Source organism: Scyliorhinus canicula, chromosome 13, assembly GCF_902713615.1.
Source record: "Scyliorhinus canicula chromosome 13, sScyCan1.1, whole genome shotgun sequence".
Taxonomy (NCBI): Eukaryota; Metazoa; Chordata; class Chondrichthyes; order Carcharhiniformes; family Scyliorhinidae; genus Scyliorhinus; species Scyliorhinus canicula.
Window position 1 is genome coordinate 43652388 of NC_052158.1, and position 26584 is coordinate 43678971.

The window sequence follows — 26584 nt, forward strand, 5'->3', positions numbered from 1 at the left end:
AATATCCAACACACAGCCAATCAAACAGCTCAGCACAAAGCACCGAGTAAACAGGTCTGTGAGCTGGATCTTCTGACACAGCATAAGGGGCATTTCCACAGCTGATTGCCCACAGGATAGTCAGACTGCCTGAACATTAGTGTGGATATTGTGCAATGTAATGATTGTAAATTGTGCTCCTTCACTCACCATCTCCTGACTTGGTTTTGAGTCCCTACAGGAAGTGAAGCAGCTGTGGTAGAGGAAGAGGAGAGAATGGGCAGAGTGGGTGGGCTCTCTGATTGACGTCTCTCACAGACAATCCAAATATTTCTGCAGCAACAGGAGTTTCCTGAAGTTTGGGAAACTGACCGGGGAAACGGAGGCGACTTTGAGCAGCAGATCAGGTGGGGATTTAAACTTGTCATTGTCCCATCTGAATAAAACCTCACTGATTGCAGCTGCTGTCTCAGTTCCTCCTGGTAAACGTTTGCCAGAGATTTCTAGTGTGGGAATAGCATTCTTTGTCCTGGGAAGCTTTCAAACTGACATCAGTGTGGGGTGTGTAGCCTCGGATGACAGTAGATCAGAAGAGAAAGACTCACAGCATCCAGGGCATTGAAGACGTGCAGTAGTGGGATCAGCACATACGCAGGAGAGAGGGAAACAGAGGAGTGAGCGACACGAGATCGAGGGACACTGGAGGGAGGGACACAGCAGCAGCACAGGAAGGAGAGTGTAATTTACTTTCCTCTGCTCTCTTCTTCCACCTATGAATTCTCCTTTCTCTCCAATGTGGTCAACACTTATATGCCCTTTGAAATGGCCTAGCTAGCCTCTCAGTTCAAGGGGCAATTCGAGATGGGCAATATATGCTGGCCCATCCGGCTCATTGTCCATGTGGAGTTTGCACATTCTCCCCGTGTCTGCGTTGGTTTCGCCTCCACAACCCAAAGATATGCAGGGTAGGGCTATTGGCCACGCTAAATTGCCCCTTAATTGTAAAAAATTAATTGGGTCCTCTAAATTTTACCAAAAAAAATAATTGCTGGCTCAGCCAGCGATGCCCACATCCCATGAATGGAAACAAATACCCACTTCCCATTGCTCGATCTGCTATCTTCCCTGTCTCTCTTTCCTCCTCCATATCTGTCTCCTATCTTGCTCTTCTTCCAGCCATCAGGAAAAGCTTGCCACTCTTATTATTCCCTCTGTAACAGTGGTCAGTGCTTCCTTTCCTTGTTCTGTCATGGGCTGTGGACATTGCTGGCACGGGCCATCCCTAATTGCCTTTAATCTGAGTGGTTTGCTGGGCCAATTCTGAGTCAACCACATTGCTGTGGGTCTGAAATCACATGGAGGCCAGACCAGGTCAGGGTGGCAGATTTGCTTCCCTAAAGGACATTTACAAAAATCAAAAATGATTTCATGGCCATGGACTTTTAATGCAAGATTTTGTACTGACTGTCATCGAGGTAACGTTCCACAGCAGTTAGACCATTCACAATATGATTCATGGATTTCTGAAAAAGAGCACGTGCCAAAGTTATCCCAAATGGATGTCTCCGATAACAAAAGTCTCCATGATAAGTAGCGATTGTGACTCTGCAGCCACATTCGTTTGTAGATATACCTGTGAAATGTCTATTTTGCTTAATGTTTGGCCTCTTTAGTGTCCAGCAAATATATCTAAAATAAGCGGTAGAGGATAGTAATCTGCACACTTTCCTGGGTTAATTGCATAATGTAAGATGTATAAAATTATGAGGGGCATAAAAAGAGTAGTCAAGAAGAAACGTTTCCCCTTGTTGGAGGGGTTAATGATCAGGGAGTATAGCTTTAAGGTAAGAGGCAGGAGGTTTATAAGGGATGTGAGGAAAAGCTTTTGGGAGTCTGGAACTCACTGTCTGGAAGGCAGAGACCCTCATAACATTTAAGAAGTATTTAGATGTGCACTTGCGGTACCCAGGCATACAAGGCAATGGTTTGAAAATGAAAAAAAAATTAAAATCGCTTATTGTCACAAGTAGGCTTCAAATGAAGTTACTGTGAAAAGCCCCTGGTCGCCACATTCTGGCGCCTGTTCGGGGAGGCTGGTATGGGTTGTTTCTGACCGGCGCAGGCACAATGGGCTGAAGGGTCTTTTCTGTGCCCTCTACGACTGTAATTGTGGTTTTAAAATCTCCACATATTCTTACTGAACAATCAGGCTTCAACACAGTAACCAATCATCGATAGTAATGGGTTCAATGACTCCTGTCAGAACTAATCTTTCAAGTTCTTCTTCGACTCCCCGGGTCACTGTCCGTGTGAAGTTTGTACATTCTCTCTGTGTCTGTATGCGTCTCACCCCCACAACTCAAAGATGTGCAGGTTCGGTGGATTGGCCACAGTAAATTGCCCCTTAATTGGAGAAAAAAGAATTGGGCACTTTAAATTTTAAAAAAAGTTCTTCTTCGACTTTTGGCCTGATGGCTTATGGTACGGTTCTTGCTTTGTATATTTAGGTGCACTGTTTGGCTTAATTTGAGTTTAACTCCAATTCCTGTCATCGAGACCAGTGACTCTCAAACACCTTTGTATACTTAAAAAGTAGTTGCAGGTCATGTGTAGATGAGGGTAGTGCAGTTGATGTAGTCTACATGGATTTCCGCAAAACCTTTGACAAGATTGTCAAGTTTAGGGCAGCACGGTAGCATGGTGGTTAGCATAAATGCTTCACAGCTCCAGGGTCCCAGGTTCGATTCCCGGCTGGGTCACTGTCTGTGCGGAGTCTGCACGTCCTCCCCCTGTGTGCGTGGGTTTCCTCCAGGTGCTCCGGTTTCCTCCCACAGTCCAAATATGTGCGGGTTAGGTGGATTGGCCATGCTAAATTGCCCGTAGTGTCCTAAAAAGTAAGGTTAAGGGGGGGGATTGTTGGGTTCCGGGTATAGGGTGGATACGTGGGTTTGAGTAGGGTGATCATTGCTCGGCACAACATCGAGGGCCGAAGGGCCTGTTCTGTGCTGTACTGTTCTATGTCCTAGATCCACATGGGAGACTTATAAAGAAGGCAAATGCGCGAGATACAGGGGAATTTAGCACGGTAGATTCAAAATTGGCTTAGCTGCAGGAAACAGACGGCTTCATAGATAGATAGAATTTACAGTGCAGAAGGAGGCCATTCGGCCTATCGAGTCAGCACCGGCTCTTGGAAAGAGCACCCTACCCAAGGTCAACACCTCCACCCTATCCCCATAACCAAGTAACCCCACCCAACATAATTCTGGAGCCAATGTCCAATGCCGTATCACAGGGATCTGTGCTGGATCCCCTATTGTTTATCATTTATATAAATGACACAGGTGACTATGTTGGGAATAGGATTGTAAGATTGCAGATGATACAAAGATTGGTTAACAGTGAGGTTGAGTGTCTTGGGTTGCAGGAAGATATAAATGGGATGGTCAAATGGGTTGAAAAGTAGCAGATGGAATTTAACCCTGAAAAGTGTGGTGTTACACTTTGGAAGGAGTTATTTGACAAGGAAGTATTGAATGAATGGTCTGACACTGGGAAGTTCTGAGGAACAAAGGGACCTTAGAGTGTTTGTCCATAGACCTCTGAAGGCAGAAGGCAGGTTAATAGGGTGGTAACAAAGGCATATTGGACCCTTGTCTTTATCAAAAGCAAGGAGGTCATGTTGGGAGTTGTATAGAACTTTGTTGAGGACACAGCTGGGGTATTGTGTGCAGTTCTGTTCACCCCATTCTAGGAAGGATGTGATTGCACTGGGGGAAGGGGGGGGGGGGCAGAGGCGATTCACCATGCTGTTGTCTGGGATGAAATATTTAAGTTATAAAGAGGTTGGAGGCTTAGGTTCTTTCGGCTGGATCAGAGAAGACTGAGGGGGCGACCTGATCAAGGTGTACAAGGTTATGAGAGACATGGACAGTGTGGATAGAGAAGGGTCAGTTACGAGTGGGCACACGTTTAAGGTGAGGGGTAGTTGGTTTGGGGAGGATTTGAGGAAAAATGTTTTTTACCCAGAGGGTGGTGACATTTTGGAAGGCACTGTCTGGAAGGGTGGTCGAGGCGGGTTGCCTCACATCCTTTATAAAGTACATGGATGAGCACTTGGCATGTCATAACATTCAAGGCAATGGGCCAAGTGCTGGCAAATGGGTTAGGTAGGCAGGTCTTTTGAGCGTTGGTACAAACTCAATGGGTCGAAGGGTCTCTTCTGCACTATTATTCTGTTATTCATGAATCAACCAGTTGGTTCACGACAGCCCAGCTGAGTTTTATCTTTCTCAACCATGCTCTATCAAACATGGCTGGGAAGTTTCCTTGGACAACTTGGCGAGGCACGTCCGCTTTCTGACTTAACTTCAAGTCACCATAATGCATTACATTCTTGGCATGACCTCTTCCATGGGGCAGCACGGTGGCGCGGTGGTTAGCACTGCTATTTCACAGTGGCGAGGTCCCAGGTTCGATCCGGCTCTGGGTCACTGTCCGTGTGGAGTTTGCACATTCTCCGTGGGTTTCACCCCCACAACCCAAAGATGTGCAGGGTAGGTGGATTGGCCATGCTAAATTGCCCCTTAATTGGAAAAAATGAATTGTAAAGCAGAACAAGGCTAGCGGCGCGGGTTCAATTCCTGCACCAACCTACCCCGAACAGGCGTCAGAATGTGGCAACTAGGGGCTTTTCACAGTAACTTCATTGAAGCCTACTTGTGACAATAAGCGATTTTCAGTTTCATAAATTTAATAAAAAACTTGTACACTTGACTAGCAGACTTGGCTGTATTTTCCTTGATGCACTTCGTGCTGATGAAGGTTGATGTGACCAACATTCCTTGCAAATATGGCCCATTTTGGCACAACTTTTGCATTCATTCTTACTTCAATATTTTCCTGCTAAATGTCCCACTTGAGTACAACAATGACAAGGTAGATTTTTCGCAGAGTTACTTTCAGCAGCCTCCATCTTCTGAACTTCTGCACAGACTCAAATCAATGAAGCCTCTTAGACTTAGATTTGTCAACTGTACAGAGATAGTTAAAAGCATTGTTCTGCTTACATCCAGGCAGATGTAAAACATAGGACATACGATGAATACACAATGTAAATATACAGACTGTAAATTCCATGGAAGTTGAGTTCCACAGCAGATTTGAGGGTTAGAACATTTTCAGTTAACAGTTTTTTTGGATGACTTCATTTCCGCATCCAAAGACCAATCTATTTCGAAGTGAATCATCAGGTGTTTGACAAAATTCACAGTACTTTGTTTATTTACCTAATGTTGTTACGAATTGGAAAATGCTTTCTCCTTCCTCTTGGCCATGACGGTGCAAGCGGAATCTTTCAGCTATCAACAGTGGATGGGGAGAGAAATGCTCCAAGATTTTCATGAACACTTTGTCGGTTTTTTCTCCTGGTTTAGTTGGGTGGATCAGATTTTGAAACAACATTAAAGTCGCAACGTGCAGGTTTTCTGGTGTCTTATTTGTTTTCAGATACAACTGAAATCTTTCTTCGTAAGAATTGCATTTCCCCTCAAACGCGCCCTTGGCACCACTTTTCCCCGCCATTTTTCGGATCCCAATTCTCCAGTCTGCACTTCTGCAGCTTTCAGCCTTTCCCCCTTCCGTTTCGTATAACTTACTGTTATGTATTCAAGTAATACAGTCTGCTGATGGAAAGTCGCGTGATCTGTAGTGATGTCAGCGGAGCGTTGTCCGGGCTTTGGGGAGTTCACCATCTTACCCTGTGGAAGCAACATCTCTAAATAAACCCTGCACTCTGTTTTACGAACTTAGAGCGTGGCACCAATATCTCTTTTGCCCTTAGCGGCTAATAACCAAAATTGAACACTCACATATGAACTTCCAGATACCGTCAAGTTTAGTTGGATTACGCTGATAAAACCAACACAAACTAGCATAAACTCTCGGTTATGACCTGTGTACTTGTGGTTGCATATTTGTCGAGGAGCTTTACTCAAGCAATATTTTTGTAACTTTATGTGACCAATTGAAGCAGTTTTATTTAAGATGGTACAGTGTGATCTGATTGACTTCAGTGCAGTCTTTCAGATGGGTTACAAAGGCCCTGTCTGCCCTCTTAGGTGAATGTAAAATATTCCAGGACCTCTTAAGAGCAAGGAAGCTATCCCTGATATCCTGGTCAATCTGGATTCTGCAATCAACACGACAAAAACAGATTATCTGGTCATTACCACATTGCTGTTTGTGGCATGTTGCTGTGCACTAATTGCCTGCCATGATTCCTACATTACAACAGTGACTACACTTCAAAAAGTGTTTAATTGGCTGCAAAGTGCTTTCTGATGCCTTGTGTTTCTGAAAGTTGAAATATAAATACAAGTCTTTCTTTCTCAGGGAAACATTCTGCTTCCTGTGAACTGGAAATTCGAAATCCATTGATGGAGAAAGTATACCAACCACAGTGTCATTGACCAATATGTTCTGTTCAGGACTCTTCGTAGGCTCCTGACTGTTTTGTTTCACCGAGTAGGAACGCACCAGACTGACAAAAAAGCTAACTTGAGTGAAACGAAAATGTAAATTTATTGTGAAAGACTGATAGACAGAAGACAAACATAAACAACACCACAATATTCAGCTTCCACCAAACTTTGAATCAACCAAAATAACAAATCATTTAAAAATGACTCAAGATCTCAAAAATAACTTAAGATCTCGGAAATAACTCAGAATAGGATTTCTTCCCGCCTGAGTCCAAAGATGTTCAGGTTCAGTGGATTGGCCATGCTAAATTGCTCCCTGGTGGCCAAAGATTAGGTAGGGTCGAGGGTTGCGGAGAGTGGGCCTAGATAGGGTGCTCTTTTGGAGGGTCAGTGCAGACTCAATTGGTCAAATGGTCCCTCTGCACTGTATGGATTCTGTGATCATTCCCAGAACATGAAATGAATCTTCGAAGAGCGTAAGATGAACATATCACAGTTATTGCATCAAGGTATGATGGGCTGAGAGAACTCAGGTGCGTAGAGACTCTCCCCCCACTCCCTCACCATACTCAGGATAGTAGACCTCCCAGACAGGACAGTACAAACATTGCCCATGGTATTCATCACCTGAAGAAGATCTGTCTATAATTCACATCACCAACTAAAGCAGAATCTGGTTCTACCCCATACTCACTCATGAGAGCTGGCTCACTTTACTAACACACACTCACATCTGGTGAATCTCTCCTCAGAATACTACAGACAGAAGTTTCTTTAAAATCCCTGTGCATTAGTCTAGCTCCCAATTCCGATGGTCAGAAATTCACCAAATTTTAGTGACACAGAATGTCACCAGGACCGGCACAACGGACATGATGCTGAAATATGTGACCTCCTGGAACAAAAACGATCAGCCTTCATTGCGTGGCAGAACAACCCAAGGTCACAACTCAAGATGGCAGCATCTCAACAGCTCAAGACTTGATTCCCAAAGATAAATAGTGAAGATAAAGGTCATGTGGTGGGAAGAGAATTCCCAAAAGATCCAACAATAAGCTGATCATTATGACATGTGAAATTTTTTTGAATCACCAGGGCCGTCTATAGATTGAGGTCAAATGGACAAAATCTCCTTCGTTCACATGATGGTATTTCTCTTCTTAAGGATGACAATGCCATCTGTTAACGCTAGAAGGAACATTTTGAACAACTCCTCAACCCAGAGCTGGGATCGAACCTGGGACCTCGGCGCCGTGAGGCAGCAGTGCTAACCACTGAGCTACCGTGCAGCCCCCAAATGGCTTCTCACTTATGTTAATATGTCGGTGTAAATGGATGGTTGGTGACTCAGAAAATGATTTGTCACGTCCCTCATATGTGAATGATTTCTCCATCTGCGAATGCGTTGGTGATTCAACAAGGCCAATGATGGTCCAAAGTCCTAGTCACACTTCTCGCACTTGAGCGGCTTCTCCCAGTGTGAATGTGTCGGTAATGGTATGAAGGTTTGGTCACACACCATACACTTGAAGTGCTTTCGTCCTTGGTGGATCAGAGGGTTGGAGAAAGCCATCTGACAAACCTCACACCCGAATGGCCTCTCGCCCTTGTAAATGTGTTAGTGTCCCAGGAGCATCAATAACAGAAGGTCTCACACACACACCTCACATTTCAAGGGTTACTCCGTGTGGAGCCTCTGATGGAGTAGGAGGTAGGACGACCTCGTGAAGGATTTGTTGCAAACCTTGCATGTGAACAGCTTCTCCCCAGTGTGGATACGTTGATGGGCGCGGAAGTTCCATGACTCCGAGAATGACTGGTCGCACACCTGGCATGCAAATGGTTTCTGTCCAGTGTGTTTGTGTTGGTGTGTGCGGAGGGCTGATGCCCATCGGAATGATTTGTCACATATCTCACACATGAATGGTTTCTCCCCAGTGTGGATGCGTTGATGGACGCGGAGGGTCGATGAGTCCGAGAATGATTTGTCGCACATCTCACATGCGAAGGGCTTCTCTCCTGTGTGAGTCCTTTGGTGTCTCAGGAGGGCCGAAGACTTCACAAAAGCTTTGCCACAAAACTCGCACCTGAAGGGCTTCTCCCCCGTGTGAGTCCTCTGGTGTCTCATGAGATCGAGGGAATGGGTGAAAGCCATTTCACACACATCACACTTGAAGGGTCTCTCCCCTGTGTGAATCCTCTGGTGCACCAGGAGGTTGGAAGATGTCACAAAAGCTTTATCACAAACCTCACACTTGAAGGGTTTCTCCCCTGTGTGGATCCTCTGGTGAGTCTGGAGATCAGAGAAGCGGGAGAAAGCTGCCTGACACACCTCACACCTGAACGGTCTTTCCCCCGTGTGAATCCTGTGGTGTATCAGAAGGGTCGAAGACTTCACAAAAGCTTTATCACAGACTTCACACTTGAATGCTTTCTCCAGTGTGTGAGTGCGTTGGTGGCTGCGGAGTGTTGATGAATCCAAAAATACTTTGATGCACACCTCGCATGTAAATGGTTTCTCCCTGGTGTGAAGGAGTTTATGCGTGCGGAGGTTCGATGATTGCGAGAATGATTTATCACACACCTTGCATATGAATGGCTTCACGCCTGTGTGAATGCGTCGGTGCACACAGAGGTTCGACGAGTTCGAGAACGATTTGTCACACACCTCGCACGTGAATGCTTTCTCCCCTCTGTGGATGCGTTGATGGACGCGGAGGGACGATGAATGCATGAATGATTTGTCGCACACCTCACAACTGAACGGTTTCTCCCCTGTGTGAATGCGTTGATGTGCGAGAAGGGATGTTGACTGCAAGAATGATTTGTTGCATACCGTGCATGTGAATGGTTTCTCCCCTGTGTGAATGCGTTGATGCATGCGGAGGTTCGATGACTTTGTGAAGGATTTGTCGCACACCGCACATTTGAATGGCTTCTCCCCAGTGCGAATGTGTCGATGATTCATGAGCATCAATGACTGTGAAAATTTGGTCACGCCCCAAACTGTAACAGTTTCTCTTCCATGTGGCTGTTCTTGTGTTAACAGTTGTACAACAGGTGCACCTTGCATGTTTGGAGATTCTATGGGCCTATAATGTCCTCTTCATACACCTCACACTTGAACAGCCTCTCACCTGCAGGAATGAGTCAGTGGTTCATGAAGCTCGATGAATGATTGAAGCTCTCACCACACCACTCTCCACTCATTTCTTCCCAGCCTCACCCTGATTGATCACTCACAGCCAAACCTTCAGAAAGATTGGTTCTGATGGAAGGTTCCACATCACTGACCGGTTTCAGATCTGATGATATGTCAAAGCTTCCCTGACCCGACTGATTTCCAGATGATGGTTTCACTGCCCAACCTTCTCTGTGTTGAGCAATGCTGAGAAGGGACTGGATGTCTTCCCACAGTTGTGCAGGTGTTCGATGGGTGATGATCAGGATCTCTCTGTGGTGTCTATCCTCTCTGTATTCTCTGGTGTAGTACGATGCAATCCTTCTGTAAAACAGAAAAGGGAAACATGATTTCCCTCTCTTCCTTTGCTGAAGGTAACACTTTAAATCCAAGTTCCAGCTTTTGGAAAAAGCCGAGGCTGTCTTAAGCATCAGCTTTGACAAAGGGTCATCTGGACTCGAAACATTAGCTCTTTTCTCTCCCTACACATGCTGCCAGACCTGCTGAGATTTTTCAGCATTTTCTCTTTGGTTTCAGCTACCAGCATCCACAGTAATTTACTTTTATCCAGTAAATCCTCCTGTTCCTTTCTCTCCTCATGAGCTTGTCTAGTTTCCCCTTTAAGGCATTTATGTTATTCACCTCAAACACTCCATGTTGTGAAACTGACTTTAATACATTTGCAACATTGTTGTATAGAAACAAAATAAAAACCGTTATATCTCTACAAGCATTACACTATCCAGCGACGGTACATCACAAGAATATTCCTCGACACTGGATATTCATTTTTGAACATTAGTGTGGATATTGTGCAATGTAATGATTGTAAATTCTGCTCCTTCACTCACCATCTCCTGACTTGGTTTTGAGTCCCTACAGGAAGTGAAGCAGCTGTGGTAGAGGAAGAGGAGAGAATGGGCAGAGTGGGTGGGCTCTCTGATTGACGTCTCTCACAGACAATCCAAATATTTCTGCAGTAACAGGAGTTTCCTGAAGTTTGGGAAACTGACCAAGGAAACGGAGGAGACTTTGAGCAGCAGATCAGGTGGGGATTTAAACTTGTCATTGTCCCATCTGAATAAAACCTCACTTATTGCAGCTGCTGTCTCAGTTCCCTGGTAAACTTTGACAGAGATTTCTAGTGTGGGAACAGCATTCTTCATCCTCGGAGGCTTTCAAACTGATAATATCACTGTGGGATGTGCTTGACAGCAGATCAGAAGAGGGAGACCCACAGCATTCAAGGCAGTGATGATGTACATGGTGTGATCAGCACAGGGGAGGGACACAGAAGAGAGTTGACCCAATGATCAGGCATTGTCTCTCTTCCTTGGAGAGTGACTTGGTGACTCAGTGAGTGTGCTGGGGCTCATTGTGTGAGTAGATGCCCCAGGATTTGATATCTTACAGCCCTGCCGTGATCAGGGGCCGCCTGCTGTGGAGGTTCAGCTCTAATTTCTGAAACTCAATCAGCCATTCCCACTATTCTCCTGGGATGTCTTGAACTGTTCACTTCTCCAGGGTTGCCTGAACGTCCAAAAAACCCGAGTGTAATGAAGAGCCTTTCAACTGACATCAGTGTGGGATATGTAGCCCAGTGTGGGATTAACATATGCACAGTAGAGAGAGAGTATTTTACTCTGCTCTCCTCTTTTCCTCTGCCTATTATCTCTCCTTCCTCTCCCACCCATCTCTCTTCGCTCTCTTTGATCCTCTTCCCTACTTCTCTTTCCTCTTAAATCCACTCTATCTCCTTCTCTTTCCTCCTATCTCTCCTCCCCCATCTCTCTCCTAACTCATCCTTCAGCAATCGGCAGAAACTCATCACTCTCATTATTCCCATCTGGGCCGTGGTTATTTCCGTGGTTGGTAGCAGCTTCCTGAATGATGTTTAACAAACCAGTGATAAAGATCACAAACGTTCAATTTACACTCAATGACATTTAAAGTTCCTGATCTGGTCAACTTCAGCCAGATTAGGTTGATAAAGCCGACAGAAGACAGTGTAACCTCTCGAACACAAGCTGTGTATTTGTGATTGTTGCATATTTGGCAAACTGAAGCAAACTTTTTTAAAATAGCCTATGACCAATGTTTTATTTAAGGTGGTACATTGTGATCTGATTGACTTCATGACCAGTGCAGTTTGTGTTAATCCTACAGGATAATTTCTTCACTCATTTTATAACATGTTTGTGTTTCAATAAATGGTAGGCGGGGTTTGTACAGGGAGTCCAGATTCTGAGGAATTATTTGTGTGGCCCTGACAACAACTTTAATCCATGATCATGGAATAATCCATCTGGAGTCGGTGTGAACCCCCAACCTTGTTCTGTGAGTCAGAGGGTTGTGGGTTCAAGTCCCACTCCAGGACTTGAGCACAAGAAATCCTGGCTGACACTCCAGTGCAGTACTGAGGGGTGGAAGAAATTCCAGAGATAGGGAGGGGAGAGGCCAAGGTGGGATTTGCAAACAAGGTAAGAAACCTCACTAAAACAAACATTGAGCTTTCCTGGGAAGAGTGGGTTTATTCCTCAAGTTTTATTCCTGGCAGTCCGTTAGAACTGTCCCCAAATACAACTTTCATGAATAAATGAAAGCAGAATGGTTTTTTAAAAAAATATTTTTTATTGAAAAATTTTGTATTTATACAACAACAACGAACCGTAATAAAATACCAACAATAACAATAATGATAGCAATCATAAACATTCGCCCATCCTCAATGAACAACAAAACATATTAACAACAACTTAAATTAACACAATGTTAAGATACATCGATACATAGAATTTACAGTGCCGAAGGAGGCCATCCGGCCCATCGAGTCTGCACCGGCTCTTGGAAAGAGCATCCTACCCAAGGTCAACACCTCCACCCTATCCCCATAACCCAGTAACCCCACCCAACACGAAGGACAATTTTGGACACTAAGGGCAATTTAGCATGGCCAGTCCATCTAACCTGCACAACTTTGGACTGTGGGAGGAAACCGGAGTACCCGGAGGAAACCCACGCACACACGGGGAGGATGTACAGACTCCGCACAGACAGTGACCCAAGCAGGAATCGAACCTGGGACCCTGGAGCTGTGAAGCGATTGTGCTAGCCACAATGCTACCGTGCTGCCCAAAGTTACATAACCACAGAAAAAAATAGAAACAATAAGAAGGAACCCCCCCCCCCCCAAAAGCAGAATGGCTAATCAGCAGCACTGAGTGAAGACAATCCCTTAAGTCTATTTCAGCTGACATCAGAGACTTTACCATCTTTCATGGCTTCAGGAACTCAGCCACAAAGACAACACCTGCAGCTCCAACTAGTTACCACTTTAAATCAAGTCAAACTTTCAAGCTGCCAGTTTACAGCGGGAAAACATTCTGTACACACCCTTGGGACTTAACCCCTTAGAAACTGAATCTAATCCATCAGAAATATTCTCCGGCCTCGTTACGCTCTCGCTCGAGCGAAACGAGGCCGGTGAATAGCGGGAGAGGCCAAAAATGAGAACCGCGGCAGGAGCTAAAACAGTTTGCAATGCAACAGGTCCGCTCCCGTAGGCAAAATTGGGATCTTGCCATAGCGTGACGAGAAACCAATTATCACCACTTAAGCCCTATTCCCATATATTTAACAGGAGCCACACCATATCGGGTGCATAGGGGCAGCACGGTAGCATAGTGGTTAGCATCAATGCTTCACAGCTCCAGGGTCCCAGGTTCGGTTCCCGGCTGGGTCACTGTCTGTGCGGAGTCTGCACGTCCTCCCCGTGTGTGCGTGGGTTTCCTCCGGGTGCTCCGGTTTCCTCCCACAGTCCAAAGATGTGCGGGTTAGGTGGATTGGCCATGCTAAATTGCCCGTAGTGTCCTAAAAAGTAAGGTTAAGGGGGAGTTGTTGGGCTATGGGTATAGGGTGGATACGTGAGTTTGAGTAGGGTGATCATTGCTCGGCACAACATCGAGGGCCGAAGGGCCTGTTCTGTGCTGTACTGTTCTAAAAAAAAAAAATATCCAACGACCTCCCATCATTCTTCAGCCTCCTCAGCGAGTGGTCACGCTGGCACTCATTAGTACTCCTTTTTAAAAACATGAACCTGGTGAAGGACCTCTGTGGGGAGCCGAGAAGGTGAGTAGCCATCTTTGCTCACAGTCAAAGAGCCCAAAGGGGCTGGAATTGCCGCCCCAGTGCTCAGCAGAGTTGGAAGACCCTCGGCTGGGAGTGGGAGAACCTCTGCAGGGGTGGGATGTCAAGGGAGGATGGGGGGAGAACCACGCTCGGCACCACCATGCCAGCCCCTGAATTGTGTGTACCTGTTCTGGGGGCAACCCTTGTCCCTGCCCCATCGACCACCCATAACCCCCACCGGCTGCCGACACCTCTGGCCATGAGGCTGAAGGTTATCGCAAATAGGGAATTGGCAATCGTGGTTAAGTGAGCACTTTACAAACCCAAGTGGATTCCCGTGAGCAGGCAGCCATGTAGCACGTGGGAGTCGTTACCTAGCATCCGAATCACACCGTGATGGATGGACACTGTGCCTGAACACTGCAACACCACACATGCAGCAGCCAACATCCGAACACCCAAGGGATGGGACTGAGCACCGGGGACATGTCCATGGCTGGAGGGTAGGGGAGTGTCACAGGAAGGGGTGGGATGCCTGGAGAGATGGGCCAAGGCTTAGGAGGTCGGTCCGCATTGTGGAAGAAAGTGACAGAGGCATCATGATGGTTCTGCACAATGGTGAGTATTGTGTGTAACAATTCCCCACTTTCCTGATGGTGCCGCTCCCCCTCCACCCCACCCCCTTCCCCGATGCCCTCTGTGATCCTTGATGTGCTTTGCATTCCTAGCTCTACGTCTAGGTGTGTCCCCATGTCCTGTGGCCCTCGATGCCCCGGCAGGCATCCTCTGGGGCCAGAGGACCCAGCTCACTTGTCAGCGGCATCCGCACAGCCGTGCTGCCCTGTTCTGGCACGGGCCTCATCAGAGGAGTGGAACTCAGGGAAGCTGGTGGTCACCATCGCCACTCCATGGAACGGTCAGGTTGGCACTCAGCGCTCCCTGCTCCTGCTCGGTGCCCACAGGGCCCTGAGGTTTACCGTGGGATGGCGGGGCAGCTGGTTCGAGCCCCGCCAGCCCTGTCGGTTCCCCGATGTCTGCACCAAGGTGTCGACACTCTTCTCAGTGATTGGACCGTGCTCTGCAGTACCTTGGCAATGTCCACCTGCAACTGTAACAAGCCCCGCAGTGACTCGGCATTGACCATCTGAGAGAGGGACATGTCCCGCAGAATCTCATCAAGGTCAGTCTGGTACTGGGTCGCATCCCCCAGCGAGACAGACATTCTGTCGAGACCCTCAGCCTTGACAGTCACCTGCATCAGACTCTCCATTGCCACCATAGCATTGTTGGCCTCGACGTCACGCATTGCTGACGACATCTCCTGCACCCTCTGAGACTCCTCCAATCATAGAATCATAGAATTTAGAGTGCAGGAGGAGGCCATTCGGCCCATCGAGTCTGCACCGGCTCTTGAAAAGAGCACCTTAATTAAGCCCACGCCTCCACCACATCCCCGTAGCCCACGCAGACACAGAGAGAATGTGAAAACTCAGTCACCCGAGGCTGGAATTGAACCTGGGACCCTTGGAGCTGTGAGGCAGCAGTGCTAATCACTGTGCCACATGGATCGGCTGGAGTGTTGCTGACATCTCCCCCTGAATGTCCTGACCGCTCCCTATCATCTCCATCAGCTCGGGGAATACCTCTTCCGCAGGCTCAGCATCAAACTGGGACCCAGCTGGGTCCTGGGATCCAACAGGCCTTCGACTGCTGTCTCGCCTGGTGGTTTCTGCCACCACCTGATGTTTAAGCAGCTGTGTGGTGCTCACCAGATTGTGCCCCAGATACCTGCCCACTAACATTTCCCACCGAGGTGGTGTATCTGCGCTGATGGGGGGTGGGGATGATAGCTGTGATGCCTTGATTCTGTCTTCGGAGCTTTCTGAACGTTCTCCTTCAGAGGGGGCGACCCAGGATGGGCCGGGGCTGTTGGCTGGAGGGCCTGTGAGAGAATGGACATGTGGACAGTGGGAGGGACGGGTCAGTCAGGAAGGCAATAACAACTCACGTTTGACAGGTCCTCAGGTGGAGCCCGCTGGTTCTTCACCTCTGTGGTGTACACTAGACTCCGTTCTGCCCTGGCCACCCGTCACCTCCAGGGCCCTCTCCGCGCAGGAGGTGAGGATTCTTACGTTCGGCACCTGACCGTCAGTGTGGGCCCTCTCCCGATTGCTGTGGGAAAGCTTTTCCTGAAGAGACACAGAGAGATCATCGTTAGCCACACGAGTGGTTCACAGTGATGTGAGGGGGAGTGTGAAGGAAGGGTTGGGGGGGGGGGGGTGGTTTGACAGGAGAGGTGGGTGGAGGGAGAGTTGGTGATTACACGGAGAGTTCGGGGGGTGGGGGGGGGGGTGTGGAATGCCCGCATCGGTGCGGATAGGTCTCAGCAGCCCCGGGGGGGGGCGAGGAGTTGGCGTCGACTTACTCGTGCTGCCCTGTTGACCTTCTTCCTGCACTGGAGGCAAGTCCTCCTGGTCACACACCCGGCTCTCACGGCAACCGCCACCTCATCCCAGGTAGCATTGGCTGCCCTGTGGCTGACCATTCGGGCCCCACGGGGGAACAGGACATCTCTTCTGGCCTCCATTGCATCTAGGAGCCTCCCCTGATCTGCATCCCCGAATCTTGGGTGTGGTCTCCTCTGGGCCATTGTTGCGATCTGGCTGGGGTTGGCTGTACAAGAGCTGTTTAAGTGCTGCTCGACCTTGTTGGTTGGGGGGGGGACGGGGACGTTGGGGGGGGGGAGGGGGGCTGGCGAGCCTTCATTTGCAGCGAGAAGCGCATAAGGCCTCGTTAAGTTGCCAGCCTCCCTGGGCCAAGTGCCAGGAAGCTCGCGGCAATTTCCACCCACTACCACATTGAGAAATCTTTCTGGAGAATATGCCCAGAGTCCCATGTTGAGCACATTTAGCAGTGGTTTCACAGCGCTGGGAGCGCCGCTATTAAACGGGACACTGCTTCATTTCTGGACGCAGGCTCCGGAATGTCAACTCACCAATAGGAGGGTCATTGAGCCCCCCCTGACCCCCACCTCATAAGAGCTGTGCACCCCATTCCCAATCCCTGGCACAATGCCACCCAGCATTTGCCACCTGAATACTTGAACTGCCAGGGTGGTACCCACCTGTCACTGCCATAGTTCCAGACTGGCAATGCCAAGGTGGACATCAGGGGTGCCGGGGTAGCCCCCTGCCCAAAGGCAGACCATCCTGGGGGGGACCATCCTGGGAGACCAAGAACCCCCCCCCCCCCAAGTGCCGGTATGCCTGGTCCACGTTTGTCTCTGAGGTGGGCGCTGGGTAGATCCGGCTAACTGCTCACTTGAATATGCAAATCTGGTGTCCCGAACTCAATGGGCGGGATCCAGATCGCAAATCCTCAAGCGATAGTGTCCGATCTCGCGAGGCGTGACGAGGCTGGTACACCCCGCGAGATGCTTCTCGTGAGATTTACCGACCTTGTCGCGGCCCGAGTCAGGCACCGCACAGCCAATAGATTGTGCCCTTGGGCACTGAGGCTGACATACTGAGGTTTGTGGGAACAGATGATATAAAAATGTAACTCTTTCTTTGCGAAATGTTTTGCTTCCTATGAACTAGAAATTCTCAAGCTATTGATGGAGAAAGTATGGCAGCCACAGTGACATTGACCAATATGTCGTGTACAGGACTCTTACTGCAAGCTCCTGAGTGTTTCAGCGAATAAGAACACACCATGTTGACAAATCAGTATTTTGGGTTCAGTGAAAAAAAATTATTTATTAGAAGTTATAAATCTATGCAGAAGATTGATAAAGCAGAAGACAAACAACAACAAAACATTCAGCTTACCAAAATTTAAATCAGGCAATAAAAACAATTAAAAATATCTTTCCCAGGGCATGAAATTAATCTTGGAAGAGTATAAGGTGAACATATCACACCGTTATTACATCGAAGTATGATGAAGTGTAGAGACTGACCCCCCACTCCCTCGCCATACTCAGCATAGTAGTCCCCCCAGACAGGAGAATACAAACATTACCCATGGTATTAGTCAAACACTCATCACCTGAAGAGGATCTGTCTTGGGGAAGCAGGGGAGTTTGCAGGTGGTGAGGATCAAGAACAAATGGGAGGAGGAGTTGGGGGGGGAAATAGGCTGGAGACTGTGGTGCTAGATGATGGGTGAATTCAACCTCTTCTTGCGCAAGGATGAGCTTGATTCAGTTCAAGGTTGTGCACAAGGTATATATGACCCAGGTGAGGATGAGTGGGTTCTTTCAAAGGGTGGCCTGTGAGTGTGAGAAATGTGGGCGAGGGCCAGTAAATCATGGGCACAAGGGCCTCACGGTAGCATGGTGGTTAGCATCAATGCTTCACAGCTCCAGGGTCCCAGGTTCGATTCCCGGCTGGGTCACTGTCTGTGTGGAGTCTGCACGTCCTCCCCGTGTGTGCGTGGGTTTCCTCCGGGTGCTCCGGTTTCCTCCCACAGTCCAAAGATGTGCGGGTTAGGTGGATTGGCCATGCTAAAATTGCCCGTAGTATAAGGTTAATGGGGGGATTGTCGGGTTACGTGGGTTTAAGTAGGGTGATCATTGCTCGGCACAACATCGAGGGCCGAAGGGCCTGTTCTGTGCTGTACTGTTCTATAAGTTTGGGGATTTCGAGAAGCTGGAGAGATACTGGGAAGTGGTGTCTGGGACGTTATCTAAAATTGTGGGGGTGCAGGTCAGGCCGGACCCAACAGTGGTGATCTTTGGGGCATTGGAAATGCCGCAGCTGCTGGAGGGGAAGGGGGCTGATGTTGTGACCTTCGCTTCTGTAATTACCCGGAGAAGGATCTTGCTAAATTGGAGGTGGGATATACTGCCATGGGTGGGGCTTGGCTGGGGTATTGTACGACTTTCTCTGCTTGGACAAGATTACATTTGAGTTGAGGGGGTCAGTGGTGGGCTTCGAGACAGTGTGGGGGTTGTTCATGACAATGTTTGAGGAATTTAACAGTTTTAGACTCATTCCCAAAGTCAAATCCAGAAGATAAAGGATATGTGGTGGGAAGGGAAATCCCAAAGAATATGTGGTGGGAAGGGAAATCCCGAGGGATCGAACAATACGCTGATCATCAAGACATGGAATCACCAGGCATGAAAGGACACTGAGTTTTTCCAGCAGCTTCTATACAGATTGACGTCTTCTGTTGGTGATGTTTGGCGATCTGGTCAAAGGTTAAATTGACCTTCTTGAAACAACTGGATTGATGGTGCGAGAGGGTGGAGACAGATGCTGGATGACAACTTCTGGGTTGCTGGAGAGTAAAGGAAACAAGATTTCTGCTTCTCCACAAGACACCTTTATTTCTTTGATCCAACTTCACACACAAATCTCCACCAACAAATAGTGCCACCTGTAACCCCTTTATATATCAGTGACTTCTATTGGATACTTAACATCAAATTGGTATTTAATTGGAAGGTCAGTGTGGTAATCACCACTGTTGTATATATTAGGAGATGTGTGGTAAGACCCTGTACTACAGGTACGGGGGTAGTCCCTGCCTGCTGGCTCCACCCAGTAGGCGGAGTATAAATATGTGTGCTCCCCGTACAGCAGCCATTTCGCCAGCTGCTGTAGGAGGCCACACACCTTAGAGTAATAAAGCCTCAGTTGTATTCAACTCTCGCCTTTGTGCAATTGATCGTGCATCAATTTATTACTCCAAGATTTTCAGAAGATGGACCTCCGCATCAAGCAGCTGGATCCGCAATCAGGCGACGCCAAAAAGGACTTTCAGCATTGGCTAGCTTGTTTTGAAGCTTACCTCAGGTCTGCACCAGACCCAATCCTGGAAGCTAGGAAGATCCAAATCCTCTACTTGCGGCTGAGCTCCAATGTAGTCCCTCTTATCCAGGACGTGACGACGTACGATGAAGCCATGGCGCTACTGAAAGAAAACTACACCCAGCGGACGAACACGCTCTTCGCCAGACACATACTCTCTACTTGTAGTCAACTCCCTGGTGAGTCCGTAGAAGATTTCTGTTGTGCTTTAATTCCCCTAGTCAGAGACTGTCACTGTCAGGCCGTCACGGCCACGGAACATTCGAACTTCCTCATGCGGGACGCTTTCGTTAGGGGGATAGGGTCAGACCTCATACGGCAGCGACTTTTACAAGGGGCTACGATCGACCTCGCAGAAACGAAAAAGCTGGCGCTATCGATGACGGTCGCCTCGCGCAATTTTCAGGCCTACACCCCCAGCCGCGTGGCCCACCCCTCCTATGCATCGTGGACTCTGCAGACGGCCGCCCCACTGAGGGCCTCACCCAGCCAATCCTACGCCTGTGCCACGTGCCAGCCAGCCAACTCTGGGGGCCCCCGATGTTACTTCTGCGGGCAGCAGAAACACCCCCGCCAACGCTGCCCGGCCCGCAGCGCCGTTTGCAAGGCCTGCGGCAAGAAGGGGCACTTCACTGTGATGTGCCAGACCCACTCAGTCGCCGCTATCGCCCCGACCCCCCTCGCGTACAGACAGTGGCCGCCGTCATCTTGCCCTCCTCGGACCACTCGCGGCTAGTGGGCGCCGCCATCCCCTCCTCGGACCATGTGTGGCCCATGGGCGCTGCCATCTTTTTCAACCCCCGCCACATGCAGCCCGTGGGCACCGCCATCTTGTCCACCCCAGGATCATCAGGTGCCGCCATCTTGTCTCCTCCACAGCACATGGGCGCCACCATCGTTCCAGGACGCGTGTTCCCCGGGCACCCCATCGTTTAACACCAGCGACGACCAGCCGCGACTCTCCTTGGTCACGATTGACCAGTCTCGCCCGCACAATCTAGCCACCGCCTCGACAAGCGTGAAGAACGATGGGCACGAGACCTCTTAACTGCTGGACTCTGGGAGCACCGGAAGCTTCATCCATCCAGATACGGTAAGGCACTTCTCCCTCGCGGTACACCCTGCCAATCAGTGAATCTCCCTGGCCTCTGGTTCCCACTCTGTGGCGATCTGGGGGTACTGTATCGCCACGCTCACGGTCCAGGGTGTAGAATCCAGCGGCTTCTGCCTCTACGTCCTCCTCAACTTCTGAGCTGCCCTGCTACTCGGCCTTAACTTCCAGTGTAACCTCCAGAGCCTAACATTGAAATTCGGCGGGCCCCTACCACCCCTTACTGTGTGCGGCCTAGCGACCCTCAAGGTCGACCCACCTTCGCTATTTGCAAACCTAACCCCGGATTGGAAACCCGTCGCCACCAGGAGCAGACTGTACAGCACCCAGGACAGGACCTTCATCAGGTCCAAGGTCCACGACTGCTTCGGGAAGGCATCATCGAGGCCAGAAACAGCCCCTGGAGAGCCCAAGTGGTAGTGGTGAAAAGTGGGGAGAAACACCGAATGGTCGTGGACTACAGCCAGACCATCAATCGGTACACGCAGCTTGACGCGTACCCCCTCCCACGCATATCTGATATGGTCAATCAGATTACACTGTACCGGGTCTTCTCAAATGTAGACCTAAAATTCACCTACCACAAGCTCCCCATCCGTAAGGCGGACCACCCATATACTGCCTTTGAGGCAGATGGCCGCCTCTACCATTTTCTCTGGGTGCCCTTCGGCGTCACCAACGGGGTCTCGGTCTTCCAAAGGGAGTTGGACCGAATAGTCGACCGGTAATGGCTGCGGACCACTTTCCCGTTCCTAGACAATGTCATCATCTGCGGCCACGATCAGCAGGACCACGATGCCAACCTTGCCAAATTTCTCCACACCACACTCGCCTAAACCTCACCTATAACAAGAAGTACGTATTCACTGAGGAAGGAGCAGCGCTCCGAAAGCTCGTGTTTGAAACAAACCTGTTGGACTTTAACCTGGTGTTGTAAGACTTCTTACTGTGCTTACCCCAGTCCAACCGGCATCTCCACACTGTGGATATAGACGGGGAAGCTGAACAGAGCGAAGATTGTGTTGAGGGCTTTGATGACTATGGCAGACATCATGTCGGGGCATGGGATAGCAAAGGGGAAGCTTGAGTACTCGTCGACCACACTGAGGAAATACGTGTTACAGTCGGTGGAGGGGAGGGACCCTTTGAAATCCACGCTAAGGCGTTCAAAGGGGCGAGAGGCTTTCACCAGGCACGCATGGCCTGGCTGGTAGAAGTGCGGTTTGCAGTCCGCACAGACCTGGTAGTCTCTGGTGATTGCCCTGACTTTCTCGACGGAGTAGGGCAGGTTGCAGCCCTTGATGAAGTGGTACAACGGTGTGACTCCCGGGTGACAAATGTTGTCGTGCAGGGTCCGGAGTCGGTCTACTTGTGCGCTGGCACATGTACCTCGGGATAGAGCATCTGGGGGATCGTTGAGCTTACCGGGGCTATACAAAATCTCATAGTTGTAGGTGGAGAGCTCGATCCTCCACCTCAAGATTTTGTCGTTTTTGATCTTGCCTCGCTGTGTGTTGTTAAACATGAAGGCAACCGACCGTTGGTCAGTGAGAAGAGTGAATCTCCTGCCGGCCAGGTAATGCCTCCAATGCCGCACAGCTTCAACGATGGCTTGGGCCCCTTTTTCGACGGAGGGGAAAAGGTGGACTGGATGAGAGGGCGGGCCTTGTCCGCATAGTTTGGGACCCACTGGGCGTAGTAAGAAAAGGACCCCAGGCAGCGCTTGAGGGCCTTGGGACAGTGGGGCAGGGGAGCTCCATGAGGGGGCGCATGCAGTCGGGATTGGGTCCCAGAACTCCGTTCTGGACCACATAGCCGAGGATGGCTAAGCGGTTTGTGCTGAATACGCACTTCTTGTTATAGGTGAGGTTTAGGCGAGTGGCAGTGTGGAGAAATTTGGACTTTAACCTGGTGTTGTAAGACATCTTACTATATCCACAGTGACAGGGGATCCTCATTCACGAGTGATGAGCTGCGTCAGTTCCTGCTCAGCAGGGGTATCGCCTCCAGCAGGACGACCAGCTATAACCCCCGGGGAAACGGGCAGGTGGAGAGGGAGAATGGGACGGTCTGGAGGGCCATCCAGCTGACCCTACGGTCTAGAGATCTCCCGGCCTCCTGCTGGCAGGAGGTCCTCCCTTATGCACTGCACTCCATTCAGTCGCTCCTATGCACTGTGACTACCGACACACCCCATGAACGTCTCTTTGCCTTCCTCAGGAAGTCCACATCCGGGGTGTCACTCCCGACTTGGCTCGCAGCTCCAGGACCCGTACTCCTCCGTAAGCACGTATGACTCCACAAGGTGGACCCGTTGGTTGAAAGGGTGCAATTCTCCACACTAACCGCCAGTATGCCTACGTAGCATACCCCGACGGCTGCCAAGATACTGTCTCCCTCAAGGACCTGGCACCAGCAGGGTCCACACACACACACACACACACAACCCTCCGGCCCAGTGCCACCCTCCCCTCCCCTGGCGCTCCCATCAGCAACCCCCCCCCCCCCCCCCAGGACCATCAGTCCTCCCCCTGCCCAAGCCCGGGGATGAGGAGGATTTCGGCACGCTCCCTGAGTCACCGAGGACCAGACCAACACTGGAATCGCCGCCACCACTGCGTCGCTCCCAACGTCATATTAAGGCCCCGGACCGGCAAAACCTGTAATTGGTTCGGGACTGTTAAACCACCTTGTACTGGACTTCAAAAAAAATTTTTTGCCTCTGTATATTAAACTTGTTCTGTATATAGTTCTCCGCCACCCCCACCGGACTCAATTTTAACAGGGGGTGAATATGGTAATCACCACTGTTGTATATATTAGGAGATGTGTGGTACGACACTGTACTACAGGTACGGGGATAGTCCCTGCCTGCTGGTTCCACCCAGTAGGCGGAGTATAAATATGTGTGCTCCCCGTACAGCAGCCATTTCGCCAGCTGCTGTCGGAGGCCACACACCTTAAGAGTAATAAAGCCTCAGTTGTATTCAACTCTCGTCTTTGTGCAATTGATCGTGCATCAGTCTGTTAACCCATTCCTAACAACACACTGCTGAGACAGACAGTGCTTTGGAAGGATAGCTCCCCTGTGTGAGCACTGGAGGGTGAACAACACAGACAACTCTCAGTGTAAGGGAAGCAGGTGAGCCAGCTCCAAGTCCATGTGGGATGTTGATGTTTGGTGTAAGAGGAGTAGGTGAAACAATCCTGACACATGTCACACTGGAAGGGTGTGTCTCCCATGTGGGTTCATTGATGTTCCAGGAGGTCCAACAACTGTGTGGTTTCATTACAGAACTCACACTGATAGGATGTCTCCACTGTGTGAGTGTGTTTATGGATCAGGAGATACACTGACTATGTGAAACCCTCGTCACACCCCTCACAGATTTTGCTGCTGCTTCAGGAAATCAGAGGACTGCATAAAAGGCCTGTCACAAACATCACCATTGTAGAGTTTCTGCAGTGTCCAAATCTTTTGGTGTCCAAGGAGCATCAAAGGTCCCACAAAAGCTTCATCCTTTGTTGGGATGGGTTAACAGACCTTCCAATTGAATACTAATTTGATGTCATTCATCCTTTGTTGGGATCCTCTGATGGAAGGTTTTTATGACGTTGAGAGTGAATTGTTGGAACCTCACACTTGAATATCTTTTCCTGTGTGTCAGGAGATTGGAAATGTGCACAAAAGTTGTCTTACAGACCTCACATCTGAAGAGTTTCTCTCCTGTTTGATTACGTTGGTGTAAGAGGAGGCATGGTGTTTGCGAGATGCTTGTTCCACACCTCAGATTTGAACGGCTTCTCCATAGTGTAGATGTGTCAGTGATTCGCCAGTGTCGATGTCTGTGCAAGGCTTCATCACACTTGTATGGTTTCTCTCCTTTTCTTAAAAATACTTTTATTCTCCATTTTCATATTTTCTTGATGTCAATCCCCTTGTCAACAACAACGATCCCATCCTCCCTCCACCCCAAACAATGGCCCACCTGTATGGTTTCTCTCCTGTCTGGCCCCTCAGATGCATCAGAAATCTCGAGGATTTAGTGAAGCGCAATCCCCCACGATTTTCTCCCTGTGTGGATTGTGTTACGACCCCCTGGGCTGGGAACAGGAAACACGATTTCCTCCAATTTCCTCTCCTCCTTTGTTGAAGGAGCTGACTCCGCAGTTAGAGAGTGTTCCACAGTGAGTGTCAGTCTGCTAATCCCCAGTGTGGGGGATCAAATACAAGTCCTTTCTATTCCCTCACTTGACTGTCACACACCTAATAATCTTTATTAGTGTCACAAGTAGGCTTATATTAATACTGCAATGAAGCTACTGTGAAAATCCCCTAATCGCCACACTCCAGCACCTGTTCGGGTACACAGGGAGAATTCAGAATGTCCAATTCACCTAACAAGCATGTCTTTTGGGACTTTCTGGGAGGAACCCTGAGTACCCAGAGAAAAGCCAGACAGACACAGGAAGAAGGTGCAGACTTTGCACAGACAGTGACCCAAGCCGGGAATCGAACCCGGGTCCGTGACGCTGTGAAGCAACAGTGCTGACCACTTTGCTACCATGCTGCCTAAAAGGACACTGGACAGTGACCAGGAGAAAATAACGTGGCTACTTTCTTTCTTCCAGGGGCAGCACGGTAGCACTGTGGTTAGCACTGCTTCCTCACAGCAGTGAGCGGGAACGGGCCCAGGTGAGGTGCTCTTTCAGAGGGTTGGTGCAGACTCGATGGGCAAATGGCCTCCTTCTGCACAGTAGGGATTCTATGTTTCCACCCAGACCCCCATCTTTATAGTCACCATGAGGACATTGGAAAAGACAGTCAGGCAGAGTGTAAAACGGGCTATCCATTCACTATGAGTTTGAGTCGCGTTGGTGAAGACTAGTTTCACCCTTTGAGTATGTGTTTAAAATAAGAAAAACTCAGGAGACATGTTAATTCAATGGAGATTTTGAAATATTGTCTCTTATTTTCCCCAATTATTTGAAGAAAACACACTGGGCAGAAAGTGCTGGAAACTGAGGAAAACCATTGCTTCAGCATAGCTGATTGAAGGGTTCTGGTTTATCCTGGGAAATTAGACACACTGCACTCACTCAGACTGCACATCCCAAATTCAGCTCAGATACATCACTGGTCTAAACAATCAAATACAGAACCAACTTTGAAGCAAGGCACAATGCTCAAATGTCTTCAGCTAAAAATAATCTAATCAATATTCAAACCCAGCCTCCCCCTGGGTTGATGGTGGAACTCTTCTCCAAACCAATCAGGTCCTCCCCACTGTCGAGAGGCAATAGTCAAGAGTGTGATTAAACACTCACCATTCACATGGATGGCAACATCTTCAGAAACTGGAGTCTCAACAGTGTCAAGAACAGTTCCCCTAATCAGAGCTGTTCCTCTTAGCTTCCAAACCCATTCTCTCCGCCACCAGTACACTATTCAGAGGCTATCTAGATATTCTGGGATACAATCTGAATAAACTCTGCCCCTTCACTTAATGGATATTTAATCGTAAACATTACTGTGGATATTATGGGATACAATGTGTGTGAACTCTGCTCCTTCACTCACTCAATATTCAATCCTGACCATTAGTATGGATATTATGCAGTGTAATTATTATAAATTCTGTTCTTTCGCTCACCGTCTCTTCACTTAGTTCTCAGCCCTTACAGGAAGTGAAGGATGGAAAATCTACTCTGCCAGATCAATTTAGGCAAAGGCAAAGAACAAACCAATCCCAAAATTGGGAATCATGGAGAAGAATTTTTTTTTAGATTACAGGAATATATCAAGATTAAGTAAGAAATCAGAAGAGGTACAAGTTTACTTATTTTTATTCTTGTTTGGTGCAATTGCTGATGAGGAAATCCA

At 48.8% G+C, this 26584-nt stretch overlaps 2 protein-coding genes across 2 annotated transcripts in view; one reads left to right on the top strand and one right to left on the bottom strand.

Moving 5' to 3' along the window:
• LOC119976223 (zinc finger protein 91-like) overlaps nt 1-10545 on the bottom strand; it is an 85406-nt gene extending 74861 nt beyond the window's left edge. Inside the window, exons 1-2 of the mRNA XM_038816553.1 lie at nt 10494-10545; nt 8290-9966 (exon numbers count right to left, since the gene is read on the bottom strand). Coding sequence (XP_038672481.1) covers nt 8290-9534 — 1245 coding nt within the window. The 5' untranslated portion in view covers nt 9535-9966; nt 10494-10545. The remainder of the gene's footprint in view (nt 1-8289; nt 9967-10493) is intronic.
• A 40-nt stretch (nt 10546-10585) lies between these two features.
• Nucleotides 10586-26584, top strand: part of LOC119976219 (H-2 class I histocompatibility antigen, Q9 alpha chain-like) — a 47329-nt gene continuing 31330 nt past the window's right edge. Inside the window, exon 1 of the mRNA XM_038816546.1 lies at nt 10586-10690. The gene's annotated coding sequence lies outside the window, so the exon portion shown is untranslated. The remainder of the gene's footprint in view (nt 10691-26584) is intronic.